The sequence below is a fragment of the Acipenser ruthenus genome, chromosome 1, assembly GCF_902713425.1.
Source record: "Acipenser ruthenus chromosome 1, fAciRut3.2 maternal haplotype, whole genome shotgun sequence".
Taxonomy (NCBI): Eukaryota; Metazoa; Chordata; class Actinopteri; order Acipenseriformes; family Acipenseridae; genus Acipenser; species Acipenser ruthenus.
In genome coordinates, this window is record NC_081189.1 from 42351159 (window position 1) to 42375774 (window position 24616).

At 37.4% G+C, this 24616-nt stretch overlaps 1 protein-coding gene across 3 annotated transcripts in view; it reads right to left on the bottom strand.

Moving 5' to 3' along the window:
* LOC117421089 (transducin-like enhancer protein 4) overlaps positions 1-24616 on the bottom strand; it is a 90050-nt gene that overhangs the window by 59151 nt on the left and 6283 nt on the right. For all 3 annotated transcript variants that reach the window (XM_059025418.1, XM_034035023.3, XM_034035022.3), the window contains exons 5-6: positions 13746-13808; positions 11839-11913 (exon numbers count right to left, since the gene is read on the bottom strand). In XM_059025418.1, the coding sequence (XP_058881401.1) occupies positions 11839-11913; positions 13746-13808 (138 nt within the window). The remainder of the gene's footprint in view (positions 1-11838; positions 11914-13745; positions 13809-24616) is intronic.

The window sequence follows — 24616 nt, forward strand, 5'->3', positions numbered from 1 at the left end:
AGTAAACCACCAACACATTTATGCTCAAATTTCCATATCTTCCAGCACTGCTGGTTTGCAGCTTGTGCTCCTATTGGTAAGTGCACAAGCAAAGTAACTCTTCTCCTATTCAGCCTTAGTTGAAACTCATAGTTGGAAAGACTGAATAAGAGGTCACTTGTATCTCATACTGCTCTAATTACTACTAACACCTATTCCTTTTCCCATGGTAAGAAAGCCATCCAAGACTTCAGGGAACTATAACCAATTACTAATCAAGTGCAAGATAGACCACCTCCAGAAGCTGTAAACACACTGATCAGAGGATGCTGATCCCAACCCCCAGCTTGCTTTAAAAAACAACAGACTTAATTGAAGCACTATCTCACTTTAGATTGATTATTCAGGGACCCTTATCCTCATCTTTGCTCAGCAATTTAAATCAAAGTAAATGCACCAATTAGCATTTCAAAGTGTTTTTGATATGCTGAACAAAATAAAAAGCAAAATACTTTCATGTACAAATCATAAATAATGGAAAGTACAAATCAAACTGGATACATACAACTTTGGGGTCTCGCAAAAGAAAATAAATAAAACCGAAAACAATTGCAGACACCTGCAGCTGTGATTAATGCATCATTGAGATCAAACACATTCTCACCTTTATGCCACTGCAGTGTGTGAACAACCAGTACATTCATACCCTCGTATGCTTCAGTGGTTATAAAGCTCTTTGTTTAAGGATAAATCTGGTTTACCAGTAAGCCTGTAATACATTTCTCCAGAAAATATATTCTCACTTAGCACACTAAAGGGAACTGCCCCAGTTTTAAAAGTATAGACACACAGGGTCAGATTTACCAAGGTGTTTACACTGAAATGCAATTGCATGTTTATTTAATTTTAGAAAGCGAAATAAAACTGTTCAAGTTGAAAAACAGGCCTAAAGATATGCCTACTAATTGTGCAAATTGCACTTTGACGTAAAGATATTGGCTCCTACTGTAGTGCCTACTGAATAACGGTACATGTTCTTGTACTGTCTTCCTTTAAGATATATGGAAATGCAGCTATTGATCGAACTTGGAATCAATCAATAAAAGCGAAAAATATATTCTGCAAGGTTCAAATTAGCTTTGGTGTAAAACTATAGAAAAGGCATGTTTATAATTTTACTGAAGAATTTTGCTTTTAAGTTATGGATGGCTTTGACAGAACTTGGAGCTGGTGTTCCCTCTAATCTAGCTTTATATAGGGAGAGTTTAAGTTATTCAATCACAAATGCCATATAAAAACAGAGTTAAGACTGTCTCTATCGAAAAGCAATTTCACTCCACTCTAGGTTGACAGCAAACTGTATTTTTTTTTTTAAAACATAATATGCACTTATGTACCATACAGTACACAGCTCTGATCACCCCCATTAGCTGTCCTTTGATTAATTAAGGAGAAACAGAAATTTACAACAGGCACTAGTTAAATCAACTGTAAAGGATATAGCACCATTATAAAAGTATACACCAGGTTAAAGTGATCAAAAACTTAAACAAAAAAAAAACAATTCTCAAAAGGGTGTTCCTGTTTAAAGCTTTCCACAAGGTTCAATGCCCTATAAGACCTTTTACACACAATTTGTGTAATGACAGCATCTCTCTCTCTCTCTCTCTCTCTCTCTCAATGGTATGCACTGTCCCCTGTGGTACATCTCTATGTCAAAAGAAGCATTCCAATCACTTGTTTCCCTTCACCTTGCGCAAAGACGGTTTGAAATTTTAAATGGATAGTTTTTGTGCTAGAACACGCTAGGCTGACTGAGTATACCTGAGTTTGTTTCATGTAAAAATATCTTTTGGATAGATGTCCGATACAAAAAAAGAATGTGGCTACAACAAACATATATTTTTTCGTCACTCTTGTTCTTTTGTTGTCAGGGAAATCTTTTTCACAAGGTGGGTCCGTTGCACTCGTTTGGACACCCGATGGTCTACCATGTGTCTTTTTTTTAAAAAAATGTATATATAATATGCCTTGGCAGACAGGTTGTCCTGCTCTTTTTGTGCTGGGTCCAAGGAGGAGCACACTGCAAAAAAGAATGGTGCTGTTCTCAAGCGAGGACCCTGCAGCCAGCCTAGGAGAGCCATCCTCGGTCTCAGAATCCAGGCCTCATCCCCCCACCCTCTGAGTCCTGCGCAGAGTATTTCTTGTGCGTAGGTTCCACGGCGCTCCCGCAAATCGATCTAGATCTCCCTCGAGGGGCAGGAAGGGATCTAGAAATGCAGACCAGATGAGGGATATTGCTGAGTTAAAGGGCTAAATGGCCCAAATACTCAAGCACTTGAGCAGGTCCCCTCTGCGCCTGCCCCACAGCATACCCCGGCTTCGCAAGTGGTTGCTGCAGAGGTTGACCAACAGGACGTGGTGATGAGCGAGGAGGAACAGGATGCGCTCTGCCTAGCGGCTTCCTGGGATGAGGAGTCCTTCTTGTGGACGGAGACTCAGCGACCCGGACCTGACTCAGGTAACAGCCCCCCCCCGCTCCGAGCTTTGATATAAAATGCTCAGCGAATGCCCGACAAGCAGGTGTATTCAATTCTGTGGTCATCTTCTCTTTCAGGGAAGCGGGGTTACATTCGTAAACTATCGTTTTTCATTAAGTATGGAAAACTACAACGCGGTAGGTAATTCTGTATGTTAACGTAGCATTATTCCACAGGCTTCATTCAACTCTGTGAAGCAAAATGATTTTATTATATAGGGAGATGCAAAACTTTTGTCCAAAGCTGTACTGCTAATTCACTGTACTCTAATAGATAAATTACAACTGTACTTGCAATACTGGCAAAATACAATAGGCGTATCCTCCATTTACAATGGTCTGTACTGTATAGCGTGATTGTTTTATATATTTGACCAATAATATTAATGTTCTAGTTTATTACATATGATGCAACTACTGCTTGGAACATTGTCTAAACAAAATCGCCACAATGCACAAACAGCATCCCCAAATCGCTGTCAGCCAAAAAGCTAATATCTGTTCATGTTTCACATCGAACAAGCTGAACGTGTCAGAGTCTGTCTGCCTCAACTAACAGATGGTAAAAATTCAGTATTTATAAAAAAAATTTTTTTTAAAAACTCAACATGCATTTGGGATGTTAATTTGTTAAGTTTGTTCATAGAATGATGTTTTCACTTATGAGTTGTAACAAATGCATTTGTACTGTGGGCTTGGTTTTTGAGATGCACATTTTTTTTTCTTTTATAGAAACGTTTTCGTAATAAGTTTTGTACTTGAGAACATTAATTTAAAAATCCAATTGATGCTTATGAGTAAAACTGATTCATCTAGTTACACAATTGATGTATTAAAATGTATGGATATACTGCTACTAGATTGATTGTTTCACAGTCATCTTAAAATAGCGTTTGAATAGGTTTTGTTGAAAAATAAAAATACATTTTTGACCAATTCAGATTTTGCCGTCAAGGTTTTCTTTAGGTTGTGCTGATGTAACAGTGGGGCAACCGCAACAGTAAGGACTGTGTTATGGACTGAGGAAGGGGTTGGGACTTTGTGGGGTAGATTTTCAAAAGGCGACTAGAACTTTAGACAGGTGTAACTCAGCTTTTTAGACGTCTAGACGGGGGTCTAGTGTAAGAGCGATTTTCTGAAGCATCTAAATTCCCACGTTCATGTCCTTAGACGCCCTGCCCCGTCTATCGGCGTCTAGTCGGGTTTGAGCTCATTACCATATTGCCGTGTGATTTTCAAACATTTATATGTCTAGTCATTTAGGCATCTAAAGTTAGACCTGCTCCAATGGTGTGTAGCGCACGTCTACAAAAAGATGCCTCCTGCTGTCACTTGCAAGAACACAGTGGAAAGCTGAGATTAGAGTTGACGAGAGGGAGACAGGTATGTTGTAATGATTATAATGTTAGTGAACATTATTTACATTTATCTTAGAGTCAGAATCATGTATTTATTGCTGAAAAAGAATTAGGTTTGTGTGTATATAGTTCATCCCTTACGAAAAAAATCTATAGTATTATGGGCAGCATTGTGGAGAAGTGGTTAGGGCTCTAGACTTGACCAGAGGGTCGTGGGTTCAATCCCAGGTGGGACACTCTGCTGCTGTACCCTTGAGCAAGGTACTTTACCTAGATTGCTCCAGTAAAAACCCAACTGTCTAAATGGGTAACTGTAAAAATAATGTGATATCTTGTAACAATTTTAAGTCGCCCTGGATAAGGGCATCAGCTAAGAAATACATACTATAAGATCCTATAGTATTTGTATAGTATTTCTGTTTGTACTACTTCATTCTGTAGTGTTGCATAATATTTACTATAAAATTCTATAGTATTTCTCTATAGTATGTCCCAATTAACAATTTTATTGTAAGATTTCTATAGTAAAACTATAGAATTCTTGTCATAAAGGATTATACGTTAATTTATGTTCCCCAAATTCGCATTGTCGGTGTTTTCTCAACACTTCATAACATTAGTTTTTGGGGTTTACCCAGAATTACGTTCATGTTTTTATTACAGGAAATAAAACATGGAAAAATCAGAACAGTACCGTGTTGATAATGCGATCAATAAGCACGAAAAAGTCCAAGTCTGAGCAATAACAAACATTCAAAAGGTTTTAAGTAAATTATCAAGCAGTATTTTATGTATTGCAATGGGGTACAGCTTATTAAAAAGTTTTCATTCAAATTAAGTTGCACTATAACACAAATTTATTTTCTGTCCCCTTTGATTGGGAAAAAAAAATACCGTACTTTAAAAATTCAATAGTTTTCCAATGAAAGGTCTGATTTATTTATTTATTTTTTTTAAATACATGGAGAGTATCAAATGAAAAGGTGAGATATTTACCTAATAACAAAACAAAATCGTCTCAATTAAGAGAGCCATTACTAAATGAAAAAAATAAATTCCTTATTTATTTTTTTCTGAGGCTGCATCTGGCTACCTTTTGAGCAGAGCATTCGCCTTTCTCATCTGACGCTTTTATTTTGACTTAGTGGGTCTGTCAGCTCCCTTTCCTTCTGCAGCGGGAGAGGCGGGCACTGCACTTTGAGTTGCAATCTCTAAAACCTAGATGAAACGCATCACTTTCCGTTGATCTGCATACATTGTAATATGCAAAAGTAATGTACATAGATGGCTAGCTGACTAATGTTTAAATATTTGAAAATCACTCCTTTCTCTTGACGCCTAACTCTGATGCTAACCTGTGAGGGAGGCTGGGCGTTGATGCCATTAAGAGTAAACTTAGATGTCGATGACAGTCATTCATCCAAGTCATTTTTGAAAATCGACGAAAATGTAGTCGTCTAAGAAGACGTGTAACTTTGGACGTGCAGTTCGACTCTTTTTACAAACTAATTTGATTCAGTTCATCGAGTCGATTCAAAAGATTCATTCATTTGATTCACTGATTCAATGAGCCGAAACCAATCAATGTAAACCAAATCACCTGGGTTACGAAGATTTATTTGAATGGAAAAAGAATGAATCGTTCACGAACTGCACATCATCTTCTTTATACAGGGTTGTAAGTGAGAGGCTCTATTTGATTTGACTTGACAGATCCACCCCTCCCTATCATACAACATACTTGCCAACATTTGTAAACTGTTCAGCAGGATGATGGGGGGGGCGGGTCATAAGCATCATACACATAGGAGGAGTCATACGCAAAAAACACATTATCATATAAAAGACGTATCCCCCCAACTCAACACCGCAAGACCATCATGACAATAAAAATAGACATATTTGAAGCCTTCTTACCTTTGTTAGTGCTCAGCAGATGTGTCAGCCACACGAAGAGCACAGCGTGTGGTTTTCACTAACTTTACTGTGCAGAACAAATTTTTTTTCTATGGGTAAATAGGACTTTTCATCCTATGCGACACGGGACATTTTCTAAGAAATCGTGACTGTCATGACCATATAGGTACTACTGGCATGTATGACACAACGCTTCTACGAGAAGTTAAATGTTGCCAAAAGCACAATCGTACTGTGTTTTGTATTTTCTCTTATTAGGACTGAAGTCATTGTATTTTGTATATTGCTCTTAATTGTACTGTAATTCTTGATATGTATTTTTTGTATACAACTCTAAGTCGCCCTGGGTAAGGACATCTGCTAAGAAATAATAGTAATAATAATAAATCGATAAACTTTTTTTTATTACTGTCTCGCATATTAAAAACACTGGGTTGATTGTCTACCTTTACTTGTTGAGTCTGATTTTCTGTATTTTTTTGACACTGAATGTTATCAGATCTTCAACCAAAATCTAATATTAGATAAAAGGGACCCTGAGTGAACAAGTAACACAAAAATTTGATACATATTACATGTGTTTATTAAAGAAAGTTATGCAACACCCAATGCCCCAGTGTGAAAAAGTAATCGCCCCCTTAGACTCAATAACTGGGTACGCCACCTTTAGCAGCAATAACTGCAACCAAACGCTTCTGTAGTTATTGATTAGTCTCTCACAGTGCCATGGAGGAATTTTGGCCCACTCCTCCAACTCAGTGACATTTGTGGGTTTTCGAGCATGAACTGCTCATTTCAGGTCCTGCCACAACATCTCAATGGGGTTTAGGTCTGGACTTTGGCTAGGTCATTCCAAAACTTTAAATTCTGATGTAGACTTGCTTGCGTGTTTCAGATCACTGTCTTGCTGCATGAGCCAGCTGCGCTTCAGCTTCAGCTCACGGACGGATGGCCTGGAATTCTCCTGTAGAATTCTCTGATACAGAGCAGAATTCATGGTTCCTTCAATGATGGCAAGGCGCCCAGGTCCTGATGCAGCAAAGGATCCCCAAACCATGACACTACCACCACCATACATGGTATGAGGTTCTTACTGTGGAATGCAGTGTTTGGTTTTCGCCAGGCATAATAGGGCCCATGTTGGCCACTTTTGACTCATCTGTCCATAGAACATTGTTCCAGAACTCTTGAGGATCATCCAGGTGCTTTTTTGCAAACTGGAGACGAGCATTCATGTTCTTCTTAGTGAGCAATGGTTTCCGCCTTGCTACTCTGCCATGAATCCCATTTTTGCCCAGTGTCTTTCTGATGGTGGAGTCATGAACACTGACCTTAGCCGAGACGAGAGAGGCCAGCAGATCCCTGGATGTTGTTCTAGGGTTCTCTGTGACTTCCTGGACGATTTTACGCCTTGCTCTTGGAAAGATTTTGGCAGGACGGCCACTCCTGGAAGATTCACTACTGTCCCAAACTTTCTCCATTTGGACAATATGGCTCTGACTGTGGTTCAGTGGAGCCCCAGAGCCTTAGAAATGGCTTTGTAAAGGGGCTCCCGAGTGGCGCATCCAGTAAAGGCACTCTGCGCGGAGTGCAGGATGTGCCCTATAGTCTGGAGATCGCAGGTTCGAATCCAGGCTATGTCACAGCTGACCGTGACCAGGAGTTCCTAGGGGGCGGCGCACAATTGGCTGAGCGCTGCCCGGGTAGGGAGGGCTTAGGTCGGCAGGGGAATCCACGGCTCACCGCGCATCAGTGACCCCTGTGGCTGATAGGGCGCCTGTGGCTCTGCAGCGGAGCCCCCAGATCTGTGTTGTCCTCCGGCACTATAGGTCTGGTGGCATTGCTGTGGATCTGCAGTACGAAAAATTACGGCTTGGCAGGAGCACGTTTCGGAGGACGCGTATTCCAGCCTCAGTTTCCCGAGTCGGCGGGGGGGTTGCGAGCGGTGAGCCGGGGATATAGATAATAATTGGGCATGCTAAATTGGGGTGAAAACCGGGGTAAAATAATTGGCGACGACTAAAATTTTAAAAATAAATAAATAAATAAATAAATAAATAAATAAATAAATAAATAGAAATGGCTTTGTAACACTTTCCAGACTGATAGGCATCAACAACTTTTTTCTGGAGTTCTTCAGGAATTTCTTTTGTTCGTGGCATGATGTGCCTCTAGAATCTGTGTGCTGACAACTTCACTCTGATGGTAAGGGCCAAAGTTAGTCTAATTTATATTGGGCAGGGCTGGCCCAAATCAGGCCTGGTTGTTAACCAAAGTACTCAAACAGCTGACCCTAATTATACCTTTAATTGGGTTGAGTTAACTGGGGGGGGGGGGCAATAACTTTTTCACACCTGAAGATTGCACGTTTGATTACCTTGCACACCAAACAAATGAAAGAAGCACCAAACTTTGGTGTAATTTTATCTCTCAGACTCCCTCTATATACTACTACAACCCACAAAAAAATCTGACCAAATACAATGTGAAAAATGTGCAAAAATGCAGAAAATCAGACATGGGGCAAATACTTTTTCACGGCACTGATTATATACACACATCCATACATCCATACATACATACATACATACATACAAGTGTTGAATTTAAATCAAGGGAAATAATGTTAAAACTTTACAATGCATTAGTAAGACATCATCTAGAATATTTTGTTCAGTTCTGGTCACCTTGTTACAAAAAGGATTTTGTCATGCATTTGTCTCCTCTCGACTCGACTCGACTACTGCAACTCTCTATAGGGTGGTCTCCCAGCACGCACCATGATTTAGATGCTGGTATAGTAAGCAAGCACCATGATTTAGATTCTGGTATAGTAAGCAAACTTGTTAAATTTGCAGACAACACAAAAATAGGAGGAGTGGCAAACACTGTTGCAGCAGTAAAGGTCATTCAAAATGATCTAGACAGCATTCAGAACTGGGCAGACACATGGCAAATGACATTTAATAGAGAAAAGTATAAAGTACTGCACGCAGGCAATAAAAATGTGCATTATAAATATCATATGGGAGATAGTGAAATTGAAGAAGGTAACTATGAAAAAGACCTAGGAGTTTATGTTGACTCAGAAATGTCTTCATCTAGACAATGTGGGTAAGCTATAAAAAAGGCCAACAAGATGCTCGGATATATTGTGAGAAGTGTTGAATTTAAATCAAGGGAAGTAATGTTAAAACTTTACAATGAATTAGTAAGATCTCATCTAGAATATTGTGTTCAGTTCTGCTCACCTCGTTACAAAAAGGATATTGCTGCTCTAGAAAGAGTGCAAAGAAGAGCGACCAGAATTATCCCGGGTTTAAAAGGCATGTCGTATGCAGACAGGCTAAAAGAATTGAATCTATTCAGTCTTGAACAAAGAAGACTACGCGGTGATCTGATTCAAGCTTTCAAAATTCTAAAAGGTCTTGACAATGTCGACCCAGGGGACATTTTCGACCTTAAAAAAGAAACAAGGACCAGGGGTCACAAATGGAGATTAGATAAAGGGGCATTCAGAACAGAAAATAGGAGGCACTTTTTTTACACAGAGAATTGTGAGGGTCTGGAACCAACTCCCCAGTAATGTTGCTGTAGCTGACACCCAGGGATCCTTCAAGATGCTGCTTGATGAGATTCTGGGATCAATAAGCTACTAACAACCAAACGAGCAAGATGGGCCGAATGGCCTCCTCTCATTTGTAAACTTTCTTATGTTCTTATATATATTAGCTCAAAGAGCCAGCTGCCTGTTTCAATATGTTGTACATATCTTTCTCAAGGGAGCATGTGTTTGAATCAAAACATTGGAGGTATTTATAGGTTTCTGACAGCATGACAACGACTTGTTATTGTTTATATTCAAATCCATGATTTATTCTTACATGATGTAATGGTGTTCTACCTGACAATTTTTACTTCTATTTTTAAATCTCCAAGCACCAGCGACCCCTGTAGACTGGCCGGGCACCTGCGGGTTTGACTGCAAGCTGCCCAGAGCTGCGTTGTCCTCAGACGCTGTAGCTCTGGGTTGGCTGCATGGTGGGCCTGCAGAGCCAAAAGAAATGGTCGGCTGACAGCACACGTTTTGGAGGACACGTGTGCTCGTCTTTGTCCCTCCCGAGTCAGTGCGGGGGTTGCAGCAATGAGCCAGGCTTAAAATTGGGCATTTCAAATTGGGGAGAAAATGGGTAAATAAATAAATAAATAAATAAATAAATTGGTGATTCCAAATTTTTTTAAATAAGGGGTTAAATTGAACATGAAGCACTGCAGATTTTAAAATAAATTATGTGTTGGTTATATCAAAAACCTGGACTGAGTGTGTCCCAAGGACTGGATTGTGAAACACTGGGAACTGAATCTAGAGAACTACTCTGATTGTGATGAAACTTGGTTACAATATTCTTTATTAAGAGTATCAGAATATGGGGGTATATAGAGTCTGTCTGTCTTTACCTATGGTTATGAATAGTACAAATATACTGTGTTTAAACTGTATTGAGAACTACTTTCTGTAAAAATGTATTAAACATGAAATGCCTTCAGGCAATAGATAATAAACACATCTTGATGTTTATTTTCTAAACACAAATTAAACTACAAATGGTGCTGAGCGAAATGAATTCGATATTCTAAGAGGGACAAGACAGGAGCGATATTAACATGCATTAAAAAAAATGTATCGTCCAAGAATTAACGAGTTACTGCGATTAATTGGCAGCCATAATTATATATATATATATATATGAATCAGTCCTGATAAATTCTGGCCTACGACTGGTTAAAACCTCATCTCATGACCAAAAGCCATCTCGGAAAAAACATTTTCATATAGACCCTTCCTCACAAGATCTGTGACAGTATCAGGTGACAAGTGCTGTATTTTTTTTTTTTTAAATCATCCTTTGTTTTCCGCAGAAGTGACGGGAGGTATACCAGATTAGCGTTACTGCTTCACAATGACGAGAAAGACATTATTTGCATTATGGAATACCCGGTCACTTATGGCTGGACAACGTGGAGAACTACTGGGCCTGTGTTAAACAAAAAAAAAAAAAAAAAGCAGGGCACAGCAGAAGAGGTAATACCATCGTACCGGGATGAATTTATGTGGAGAGAAATGTATGGCAGGAATTGTCAAAATGCTTTTTATAAATACTCTGCATCACAGATCACACAGCTGTGCAGGCGGGGCAGGAGATGCAAAACATCCATTTAATCACAAAAGGCTTTCTTTTTTTTTTTTTAATAAACTGTGCATTTTCAGAATGGGATAGGGAAATGCTTTAGTTCTGGCAAGTTCAGGGAGAAGGGGCAGAGCGATCAGCATAGGGAGTTTTGAATACATTTGAATACATACTTTTGCTTTTTTTCACTACTTGAGTTAGTCAATGATGTCAGATTCAGACTCATTCAAAATCTCACCTACACTTCGGTTTCCCGAAAGGTCAATATTTACATAAACCTGGTTAGTTATTTTTATTGCAATGAAACGGCTGCCGTTTGTTTTTGTTTTTTCCAAAATTCCGACCCATGGTGATATGCTGTAATATCAACACCCCCATGTGACTTGTTTTGACCAATCAGGATAGAGTATTTAAAATACCCATTTTATAATTAATATCATGTAATCAAATAAACTACAAAATGATTTCACAAGAGTCTACCGGAAGCCATACTAGTACAGTATTTCATGTTAGATTTCGAAATGTCATATTTTTCAATTTGTCAGTTTTCATTAAGTATATGGAAAACTGCAAAGCAGTATGTAATTCAATATGTTAACGTAACATTATTCAACTTCATGAAGCAAAATTAATTAATTCTATAGGGTGATGCAAAACTGGCTATGGCTGTATATGTGGTCTCTAATAGCATTAGTCAGTATTTCTCAATTTTATCTGTGGCTTTGTAAGGCTGTTGGAATAAAGGATTTAAAATTAAGAGTAGAAACCCACACCCTAACGCCGCTTGCAAAGAAGGACATATAGAAAACAATGATTATACTCTCATTCATAAAGGAGACAGGGAAAGAGCACGTACCCCAATGATGGCGTTCAGCTCTGCCATGGTAACTTGCTTGGCTCTCTCCACTGCTTGGACCACTTGCTGCTGGTGCTATTGGCAAAAATAAATAAATAAATAAATAAATAAATAAATAAATAAATATTTTTTTTTTCACCCAATATTCTTTGTTTATTCATTTATATCAGGGGTGTCAAACTCCAGTCTTCGAGGGCCGCAGGGTCTTCTGGTTTTCATTCCAACTGGGGGAAGGCTTAGGTCAGACAGGGTGTCCTTGGCTCAGGTAAGTTAATTGATCTAATTATTTGTTCAATTGGACATATTTCATATTTTTCAAAGTCTTTTACAGTTGATTTAAAAAATGCACTTGATTCAAGGTACACTACCTATGAAACATTTTTAGACCTGGAGATAAGTGTTAAATGTGTCCAATTAATCAAATCATCAGACCAATTAAGTAATTGAAAGCTCGGGAGGAACGAAAACCAGAAGACACTGCGGCCCTCCATGAACTGAGTTTGACACCCCTGATTTATATGAACCAAATCATTCCCCTTGTCAGTGGCAATATCTGCATTAATCAAATTTCTTCATTCAAATCCCAAAACAGCTTTGTCTCAGATTCAGTTGAAATGTCACTCCTATCAATCAATCAACCAACCATCTTTATTTTTGTATAGCACCTTTAACAAGGGCTGCCACAAAGCCCTTTACATGAAGAAAAAAAAACAAATAAAGTTATGTAATAACAAGAACAATACCCATACACTAGACAAGAGAATATCATTTTAGATAACTGGATACGCCAGACTGTAAGTGTGCATTTTAAATAGAGATTTAAATTCGTCAACCAAGGGAGCTTCCCTTACAGTACTGGGCAGGTCATTCCATAATTTCAGTGCAATATAGCAGAAGAATCTATCACCCGATTTTTTTTTTTTTTTTTTTTTAAAACATGAGTATAGAAAGTAACCTGGCATCCTCAGATTGGAGTGACCGATTGGGGATTTAAAAGGTAAAGAAATCGTTAAGGGAAGGTGCAGCAAGGCCATTTCGAGCCTTATAGGTTAAAAATATAATCTTAAAATCTACCCTAAAAATCGGACAGGAAGCTAGTGTAGAGATGCCAGCACAGGAGTGATATGATCTTGTCTCTTAGTACCAGTTAAAACTCTTACAGCAGCATTTTGTACAAGTTGCAGACGAGATATCAGATTGCTACCAATACCAATTAAAAGACCATTACAATAATCAATTATTGATGACATAAAAAGCATGCATTAAAATTGCTCAGCATCCTGACTGGAAAAAAACCTCTTAAACTGGCAATGTTTCTTAAATGAAAAAAATACATTTTTGTAACACTTTTAATGTGTGCCTCAAATGAGAAGTCTGGGTCAAAAATGACACCCAAGTTTGTTTATTTCTGCTCTAAAATCTGTACATGGCAGATGAAGGCAAACATCATCTCTTCTGTGCCAGAATCTGAAGATTACCCACCATTTACAGAATATGCAGTCTACATAAAGCCCCATTTATTTCACATATATCCGTGTTAAATGATGCAGTCTCTCGTGTGAGTTTTAGGCATTTAATGACAATTTTGCTGTACAATAACCTTTAGCAGCATATTGGCAATTTCTATAGTAATTTTGTTGAAAAAAATAATTTACAATAATATTCCCTAACTTCAAAATCCCAAAAGGAAATCCTTTAAAACAGCTGCCTACGACTCTGGACAACAGAACACTTTCCATTGTACAGCACAGCGCATATACAATAAATGACTTTAAACAGCATGGCTCCAAACAGGGTGACCATGTAACGAAGTATCTGAAGTGAACTACACATTCTGAATACAAGACAAAGCTTTTTTTTTCTTAATAACCATTTACATGTTAGCTGACAGGTCTGAAAGTCCTTACCTCCTGGGATAAGAAGGGAATAACTTGGGCACAAATAGCATTCAGCCTCTTGACAATCTCAGCCTGTAAGAAAAAAAAAAAAAAATGAAGCCCATTGGTGTCAAAATAAGATGCCTTTATACACGCTTCTCATATATTTAAGTTTTCTGGAGACACTGGCCATACAGTCTCACAGCAACAGCCCCATAAACACCATTGCTGCTTTCTTTGAACAGCATCTAATTTGCTGCCCTTTGTGCTGTAGAAGAGGTCTACAGAGTCTGGTCATTATTTACAGAACTTGCTGGGGCTTCTGTTACTGTCCAATAATAATACAGAAGCCTACTTTTTATTTTATATATACATTCAAACCTGTATTAAGAGACCACTCAAGGGACAGTCTAATAGTGGCCTCAACACAGGTGGTCTCTTAAAAGAGGGCCCATAACTTAGGAATTTTCTTGTCTCCGACATGCTTTCCTGTAATTATGTATTTCTTACATACACTGTAAAACGCCAGCAGATGTAATATGAACAAAAGGAAGTATGTAATTTAATAATATTAAATTTAGATAATGCATTTACAAAAATTGTGTTGCGAAAGTAATAAATGCTTGCCTGTCTCAGGTCACACAAAATGTTTTAAATCCTTCGCAAATTTCAATGTGCCACATTTATTAAACTGTAAATCATGAAAGAAAAGGTCTTGGTAGTCTGAATGTAAACTCCACTTGATGCTAGACATATCCCATTGTGCAATGAGCCGGCCAGACGCTTCCGGAATTTAAGCGGGAGTAGAGGAAAGAATGTTTTTTTTCTGTATTCCAAGTAGGGAATACTGACACTGTACTAGGGCTTCAGAACAGGCTGCTGAAACGCTGCCTGGCCAATGGTAGTTGAGACAGCTGCGATTCTGGCCAATGGGAGTGTAGAGGAGGCCGAGACAGCCTGCCTTGTTTGTTGTGGACAGAGAGGAATGAGGAAGCAAGCAAAAACTCGTGTCTAAAAACTGGCTGTTACGGCTAATTTTACTGAAGTTACTAGTTTTTGTATTCAGATGCTATATATTTGTCTACTTTTGTGAGAGCATTTTATTTCATATAAATAGGTAGCTATATATGTTTTTCTTTTTACCAGTTTTAATGTATTTCTCTCCTTTTAATGTTTCCTTATCATAATCCGGTGTGTAAATCTATTTAATATAGATGACAAAACATAGCGCATTTTTACATTTCTTACAAGTTTTATTTTATATTTGTTCACCTTTCAGTGTACCCTAATAATGTATTTATTTGGTTGAATGATCCTTAAACTTTGATTTGGTTGAATGTGTTACTTTCTTTAAAAGAAATGTCTAAATACTGATGAAAATTACTTATTTAATACTAACTGTATCATTAATTTAAATCTAATAATTCAAATTATTTCTAACCACATTTAAAAACAGCACAGTATAAAATAGTACAGAAAATAAAATGAGAGAGAGAGGTGTGCCCAATTATTTTACTCCCGATTACCTCCCCAATTTGGAATGTACAATCATTTCTTTTCCCCTCACAGCAGCAATTCCCCACACAGGGAACCTGCCATGCATGACCCTGCACACACACCCACGAAAGCAGACTTCTAATGGTATTGTTTTCTGTTTTTTTTTTTTAAATGGAGACTAGAACTAATGGTGATAAGCCCAAACTTTTTTTTGTCCTGCACGTCCATTAAAGGATGTAGGTTATTGCTGTTGTCACCATTGATATTTGTCATTGTAATGTAATTAGGGGCCTAAAATGATGCATTACAGCCCTTGGCGTGGCTTTTATTAAAATCTTTTCTTCTGCTCACTGAACCGCGACCAGTGATCTGATGAGAAACAGACAGACAGCTTAAGGGTGAGGAGCAGATTCATCAAAGATGTATTTTTCAGAGAAAAATGCCACAGTGCATTTTTATTTCATTCAACCACTTGAAATTCTGATGGCATCTGATAAATGTATCTTAGACAATAGGTCTCAAACTTGTGATTCATATGGTCCAAATAAAGATTTCTAATCTGTCATCAGTTGGTCGAGCCAGCAATACTGCCAGAGTTGGTGCCCGGAGTCGAATTCATAGACTAAATGGATCACACAGACTGGACCTTTTGCATTGTTTTTTAAATAAACACATTCAGGAATGGTACTGGTCAGGGCTAATTCATGTTTCAGCAGCAGCAAACACAGATTTAGACGCTTTTTAAAAACTGATATTGTTAGCAGCTGCATCTGTGACAGCATGGATGATCTAATAAAAAAGGTCATTTGTTCAAGCTTAAATAGAGGGTTTTAAAGCTGTTCAGCTTGGGGGGTCTCTTTTGTGATTTCATTTCCTGTACAAGAGAGTAAATAACTCCAACAAATAAGGGCTTTTAATTGAATATATTTCCTCGCGATCAAGAGTGCATACTGTTATTCTGGTCCTCAGTGCTACAAGGAATGTATTCTAGTCTTCTTCCTGGTACAGGATACCCAGTTAAGTATTCTCTTACTGTGTCAAATGGCTTACAGAAATTATAAATGTGAACTCCCCCCAAAAATGTAACCAAAACACTAAAAGTATTCTAAAACACCCAAGCCCAGTAAAACATAAAATCGGTGAAAATATATTACCACACAATGTCTCGAGTTGGTTTTGAGCCATAATGCATGAGTAGCACAGCCATGAGTGTATTGCTAGCTCAAAACCAAAGACAGGCATATGTTTGTGTGGCAATATATTCTGAACCATATTATTTTATATATTCTATGTTTTATCCTTTTTTCTTAAACTTTGTTTGGCAGAGATAGTTTCTTTTGTTTATGTAAACTGTGATGGGCTGCTGTAGAAAAAGCTGCATTCATAGTTGTATCTGCTCAACACTGCTAAGAATGTTAGAGAGAACGTCAATGTTGGTTCAAAGTGGTCCCCCTTTTCTTTCTGACGGATTGAATTTGAAAGGGGTTTGTCCAGGTCATTTTCAGGTATCTGGTGAAATTCTCATTTCTCCCACTGAACGCAAATGCGACATTGTGAGGTTTGTCAGCCAGAGTTTTTCTTCTTTTCACTTTTCTTGCTCTTTTAAAAACATTTGTTTAAATTATTCTATTATTGGTATGAACCTGTTTTTTTTTCAAATTGTCCATATCTTTGTTTTGAATGTAGCCTATTCTTGTTCGCATAACACAGTGCTTGTAATTAGTGATAAATATGGCAGCTGTTGACATTAAGCAGCTCACTGAAGAAGGTGATGGCGTAGCAAGGAGTATAATATGAAACAAAATATTAGTCACACACACACACATTATATATGTATATATAAAATCAAGAATGCATTGATGCGCATCAAAATCTTTTTTATAAAAAGAGGTGCTGACCAATATAAGACACTTTGTACACTAAAGAATGTATCCACAACCCATAAAACAGTTCTCAGTTACGACGAATTAACCATTAACCCATACCTCGGAGTAAAAAAAAAACAGAAATGTTTTTAAGCAAATAAAATGCAGAAGATTTTGCTGCACATCGTCAGTGGTCATGTCTTCAAGAATACAAAAGAGTCTTTACGAGCAGTCCCAGCTCCACATAGTTGGTTAATTCACCATTACCAAGAACTGTTTTATGACTTTGTAGAGACATTGTTTAGTGTATGTGTACATGTATAATGTAAAGTCGCAGACAAAAGTAGTTTGAGCAGTTTTAAAAAAAATAAATAAATAAAAAACACACCACACACAAAGAAAGTGATTTCTATCATTTCGAAAAAAATGAGAGATTCAGCTTTATAATAAAACAAATTATTACAGAACATGCATAAAATGAAAAACATACATACATGCTAACTTCACTATAACGAATTCTTCTTCTAACAAACACCAGTTTTTAACGATCCAAACAGCAAGAACCAATTTTTTCAATGCAAATTAGCCCTTGGAACGATCATGTACAGGATCGACCCGGCTACAACGATCTCAGTACTGCCTGACACTGTTCTCCAGTGTCAAGTGTGTTATTCTCGCAGTGAAAACAAACACCATGTAATTACTGTATTCAGCATGTAAGTGTACATTCTTTCCTTTTTCAATTATTTACTGTTTTCTTTTAAACATACCACAGGGGAGAATTGGTGTAATTTATATGTGGAAACATGTTTGTTTTGTGTGCTTTTTGGAGTTATGTTGTATGTTGTATGGAGTATGTGTCCTCTGTGCGTTACCATCGTTGGTAGCGTCACATGACCTGTTTGTTTACTTTCCGTTTTGTGTTTAATAAATCCTGAGCGCCGGTGCTGGCGTTTCAACTCCAACTCCTCTGTTGATCAATGTGAAGGAATCTTCATAAAAGTACTATATATTGATGTTCAATTCAAAATTTGCTGTTTTGTCATTATTCTGATACAGAAAAATGTCAAACCCTATTATAGTGAACACCCTGATATAACGAACATTTCTCCAGGTCCCAGTGGGGTTTGTTATAGTGAAGTTAGCCTGAAATAAATAAATATTTTATTTATATACTGTATATATTATATAAATGTGGAATAAATGACTCAAATAAAATGTACTGCTTCACAATTATTAAAAGCAGATCCAGGTTAAAAAACAAAACAAAAAACAGCAGATTTAGACACAAAGGAAATAACTTGAACCAGATTCCAAGAAGTGACAGCTGCTTAGTACAGCATTGACTATTTCACTTAACACTCTCTCAAGATTTTCCTTCTCAGACTACTGCATTTGTAGAACAGTGAATATTTTTTTTGTTATTAGATTTCCAATTTGACCCCTTAGTCCACACCTTACAACACCTAGAGAAAAACAATTATGCACTATATGGAAAAGAAATAGTCAAGCCTGACCCCAAATCGATTGGTAAAGATATTCTAACCTCATTAGGTAAGCTGATCCCATAAAACAGATTCAGCCTCACATTTCACTACTGAAGGCATCTGTATCCTTGCAACCTCATATATATTTCAAGCGTAGGACAGCGGGGTCTGTCAAAACTACTGTACTTGTATCTGTTTAACTACTGGCTACCAGTCTATCAATAACTTAACATCTACTGATTGCAGTTAATATACAGCAGACAAAGAATTTTAGCATGTAAACCCCAATAGTGCCTTCAAGAAAGTAGTGCAGCAATGACATTTCGATGAAGTTGCTACCGTCTCCCTGCCTCTTGAACCATTCTGCGTTTCATCCCCGACGTCTTTTAAGAGATGGTGGGGTTTTCTTCTGCACTGACCAAAAACAAAATTAACACTATATGAAAAATGGGATAACTTAAATGTGGAATTTATTCTGTGATTACTGAAGAAAATAGCTTGAAGTACGTATTTAAAATTACACATATTGCAGTAGCTTACGTGTCGAGCAAGTTTATCAAAAATGCATTAACGAGCACTATCGAATGCACATACTGTAAATATCAATGCCAAAATAGCACATTGTTTAGTTTGTGAACTGCATGCTACATTATGCATTGTTTTGTGAAATGTCAATTATCTATAAATTTAAAATGTCACAAGAGAGATGCAAATTAGTGTTGGTCCTGCAACTCAAGATATAATGAGCTCCATTTCTGAATTGACCAGATTGCTGACTAAAGATGAAACACCAGCAATAATGACACCATCATCCTCATTTGCCACTGCTTCATTATGTTTGCTTAACACCATTACATGTTTGGCGGTAGGCGTAAATGTAACAAACGACAGTGTCAGGATACATTATCCAATTATTTTTTATTCTAGCATAGTGACCAAATTTAAGAATTCCTAGGACAGATGCAGCATCAATCCTACTAGAACTGTGGCCCCACTTTGTGCAACAATACAATCAACATTTCTATAGAGGCTTTAGTGAAGATCAAAATTGCTAGCTAAAAGATTTCTGGCCATTCTGTTCTCCAGTCACAGAGCAATAATATACAGTTATAAAATCAGATGCCAGGCCTAACCAAGAAATGTGATATTAACTGTAGATGAAATAAAAGTACAAGCAAAAGGTTAGGTTGGTTAGTAGTAGATCCCTTGCAGCCAAGCATACTGAAAACAACAATGGGAAAGCCCAACCCTATAAAACACACTATATATCAGACAACCCACGCAGATCGCAGGTTCTATTAATTAAACTGGTTCTACTGACTTTTTAAATCTAATCAAAGAATATATAGTTAAAAAAACAAGAAACTATACAAAATCACCAAGATAATATGAGCACCTACTGCAAGAATATCAACTGGTGCATAACAATAGCAGCATATTTTGATGTCCATAGCCTTCTACTCTCCTAGCCATGTCTCAGTTTACAAATATACATTCCTGGATATGCACCCGAGACTCGTGCTGTTCTTATTGAAGAGCAGTTAGTGTTCACTGTACCACCAATTCCTTATTACAAGTTATTCATATAGTACTGCACATTACACAGCAACATAAATCTTCATAGTAAGAGCCACGTGCAAAATTGTCTTGATTACTTATTCAGCACAAGACGCTGCATAAAGTAGTATATCAGGGAGGCTGAATTTTCAGAATCCAATTTACCAATATACTCAACAGCTTCCAGGTTGTTTCTCCATCCAGATAAGACGACCCACTTCCTGGGACATGTTGCGTTTCCCTGGAGTGCCATATCTGCCCTTGAGTGCCAGATCAGACCTGCCGTGAAGACCTTCAGCACAGATTTCATTGCAAGTAATCCAGGTTAAAATTACAGTGAAAGGGGGAGTTCGATTTCTCCATTTAACTTTTAATTGTCTAGCTATCAAATTAAAAGAAAGCTATAGGCCTAATATATTGAATAACTAGCATTTATTTATTTAAAGCAAGAGCATCTTCTTACAAATGGTACTTTGTGGCCAGCAACATATACGCAAGATTTACAGACTCACGTTGATTTGATCAGCATAATCTATATGTCAATATCATTGGAGCTTTAGTTGATCTACTTTAAAGAATGAGCTATTTTAGACTGAAGATTAAATCAAGGAAGCTTAAAACAATTTTGAAATCCAAGCTATCTAGGACCACATATGGCACAACCCAAAATTAATGCAAATTATTACCAATTAATCCATGTGTTGCGGTAAAAGTCAGCTTATTGGCAAATCTTAAGATTTACTGGTAAATGTCGACATTTACTAAGCAAAACGGTAAATGTCCAAAAAACATAACGCTTTATTTCTGACATTTACCAGTTAATCTCAAGAATAACCAAGTGCCTTTGGCCAATGACAAAATGTCTCGCTTTTGTGCATTGTAAGGCTTCAGGAGTCCCGTGTAACTGCAAGTGCCACAAGAGTCTACCATGCTGCAATAAATAAGTAAATATATCTATTCGGTGCCTGTATTTGTCACATTGTGTCAGAACCAAAGCGTGACGTTCTGTTGAAAAAACAAAGGTCCTAAATGATTTAATTTGCATTTACATAATGTTATTTTTCATCAAACTAGTATTTGGAGTATAATATCCTTCAACATCACTGTGAATTGTTTTACACACAAATTTACCAGAATGTTGGTTGTTCTACATAAGTGGATCACAATATTGTTCAGTACCATGTTGACTTGCTCAATTGTGCATTACTGTAAGCTCATTAATGATTATTTTGTTAATGGAATATGCATATGCAGAAATAAACATATTGTTCGACATTAATGTTTTTTGTTAATGGGAAATTTGTATGCAGAAATACATATATTGTGCCACATTATTTTGTTAATTGACAATTTATATGCAGGAATAAATACATTCTTTGATGATATACCTGCGATTTACCAATACGCTTCGGTAAATCATATTAACCTGTAAATGTCCGAAAAGCTATTTATTTCTTAATAATTTCAGACATTTACCACCTTATTTGGTAAATGTTGACATTTACCAGTAAAACTTAAGATTGACCAGATTCTGACTTTTACAGTAACACATATAGCACACTCAGTATCCACATTTAGAAAAAAAATTAAATGGTTAACATAGCAAAAGGTGGGAGATTTCAATAGGCAAAAAAATTACTTTCAGGAAGCTAAAGCATGTTTTACAGCATTTAAAATCCCAGAGTGAGCTGTTCTTGGATACATTTCATAGATATTTGTTCAAGAGTGGCTTCAATGACAGAACACTACTTAACAATGGCATCTTATATTCTCATGAATAAACATTTATTTTAAATTACTTCATATATAAAATCCAGAAACATGATCATTCAACTACAGTAGTCCCGTCACGTATCTGACTGCCGTGGGACCTGAGCAAGGCCGGATATGTAAAAAGTTGGGTAAAAGAATCCGGCTTTAAATTCCATTATACACAGCTGTAACAATTACTCTTTCACACAACTACTGTTATGAGATTCAACCTTTATTAGGGAGCTCCCCTAAATCCCTTGTTTAGAAAGCTACAGGGTGACACAGTAGTCATCTGCCGTGTGGGTGCGTGCATTCGCTGCCGAGTGACAGGCAGGAGATCGAGACAGAGGTTGAAGTTGACACGCCCTGCAGGCAAACAGGATTTATTTACATGTCAACACACTGAACAGCTCACGTGACATGACCAGCAATGGTAGCACACAGAGTACATACAACACAGTGTACAAAAACTTTGGTAGGATCTACAATCTCTGAACTAATCTTCAATAATAAACGAACTCTGGGTACTCGCCCGGTTGTCGGCGGTTTTGACTTGCTTACTCACTCTTCGGTATCCAACCCTGGTATTCTTTCTTTTTCTCACTCATTAGCAAATTTTAGCTTCTTTAGCCCAGTTGGCTTTGGTTTTGCAGCAGCCCTGAGGTGAATAAACCTTTTTATACCCGACACCCCGCTGGAACACCCCTACCTGCTGATTAGATTCCACACCTGGTAATCGCACACATCAGGCAGGCTCTCCCAGGAGTGCTACATACTTAATTACAATAAATATACATTTCAACAAAAAAACCTTTTCATGCACATTGTCGTATACACTTACACTTGTGTTGGGTCATTTACACAGCAAAATGCATAGGTTTTTACGAAGAAAAAAAACAAACAACTTTCAATTAAGCACAACTTGCTTTTGCTTTCCTGTAGCCATGTTGTATTTGCGCTGTACTCGTGGGTGGCATTGCTGAAGAGCTTGATCCCAGTGGGTAAACAGCTAGGGTGGATACACAACGGATTACTGTATTTACAACTGGTAAGCTGTAAACCTGGCAATCAAGTAGCATACAATAGTACATACTGTATGCAAACCCATATGCAAAAAATAGCTTGACCATCCAGTAAATTATACAAGATCTGCTACCATTACCAACAATTATTACTGGTGTCCAGTAATTACTGGTGTAACAAATATTTTCACAAGGAATACAAACCAAAAACGTGCAGACGTGAGGTTTTATTAGTTCCTTGAAATGCTGAAGATGCTTCAGGCTTGAACACTATTAATATCAAGCGCCAGAAGGCCTAAAGAGATGAACATTTAGGTAGCAAGTTGCTTTGAATGACCAAGATACAGGTAATCTGGGTTGCTAAAAACAAAAGCCTGAAATAGCACTTGAGCACCTCCAGCCCATTAGATGACTGCATCTAGCCTCGTCTTCTATTAAATATGCACAATGTTCAGAGCAGGGGCGAAGCCACATATTGCATATAACTCAATTTAATCGATAGGCACTTGAATTGAGGTGAAGAAGAAAAAAAAGCTGCAGTCTGTATTTTTTCAGGGTGTCTGCATGATAGACATCTAAACCACACTTTTGCACAAGCTATATTTGTGTAGCTGATGCTTAAAGCCACTAAACGTCACGATCAAGCCTGTGGTTTACCAGAGCTTTACAGTATGGACTATTCCACATAATTTTTACCCTTTTTAGTCTCCTCTACTTGGTTACTGCCCTTTGTGCCAAAGGACCATGGAGTGGAGACCATGTTTAATAACAGAATAATAAACTATTATCCATCATGAGGACTATATCTTAATTCCTTAAACAAATCAAATCCCAAAGCGAAACCATTGGTATGTGGTGGTTGTCTGCATTTGTACATGCAGTGTTGCAGGTTTGTTGTTGCTAAAGCGATTACGTTTTCTTGGTTGGTCTAAGCTATTTGCAATAACAGTTGGAATTTGCATGCCTGTTTAGTTGTGTTTACATCAGAAATGTGACTGTGTGTGTGTATCACAAGCACTGATGATTAGATTTTATAAATCCAGATTAAGTTTAAGCACCTTTGTAACCCTGCAAGCTACTCGATGTACTCAATGACAAATATACACTAGTTTTAAAAATTAATTTGCAGGGAGTGCCATTCAGTGATTACTTCCCAGGCAGTGACCATAAAAAATAAAATCTTTATGCACAGTGCTTTTCCTGACTGTCTGTCCTCTCTTTGACCTCATTATTTATGATTTAAGCTTCATCATGTCTCATTCTGAAATATTCCGATTGTTTTTTTAATACATTTTCATGCAGTATATATTAATCTTACACAAGATCTGCTACCATTACCAACAATTATAACATAAATAATGTGCACACACACACACTGTAGGATATACACATCTAAGTGAATGAAGTACAGTGGGTTTTGTCAAACAATATGGCACGGAGACTACAGTCCTGTTCAATGTTTCCATTCTTTCTCTGACTGGATAGAACACTTTAACCTAGGGCACAAATAAGGCCACCATCTACAGATGAGATATGGCAATATCACATTAAGTTATTTAACATTAAGGGTTTACATGACCAACTTATCCAAGAAATTATTAAAATACAATAGACTTCAAATGTAAACCCAATCCAGAAAGCACTCAGCAAGGGGGTGAACACCAGAGCTAATCGGATCACTTCTTTAAAAATACATAATATATATATATATATATATATAT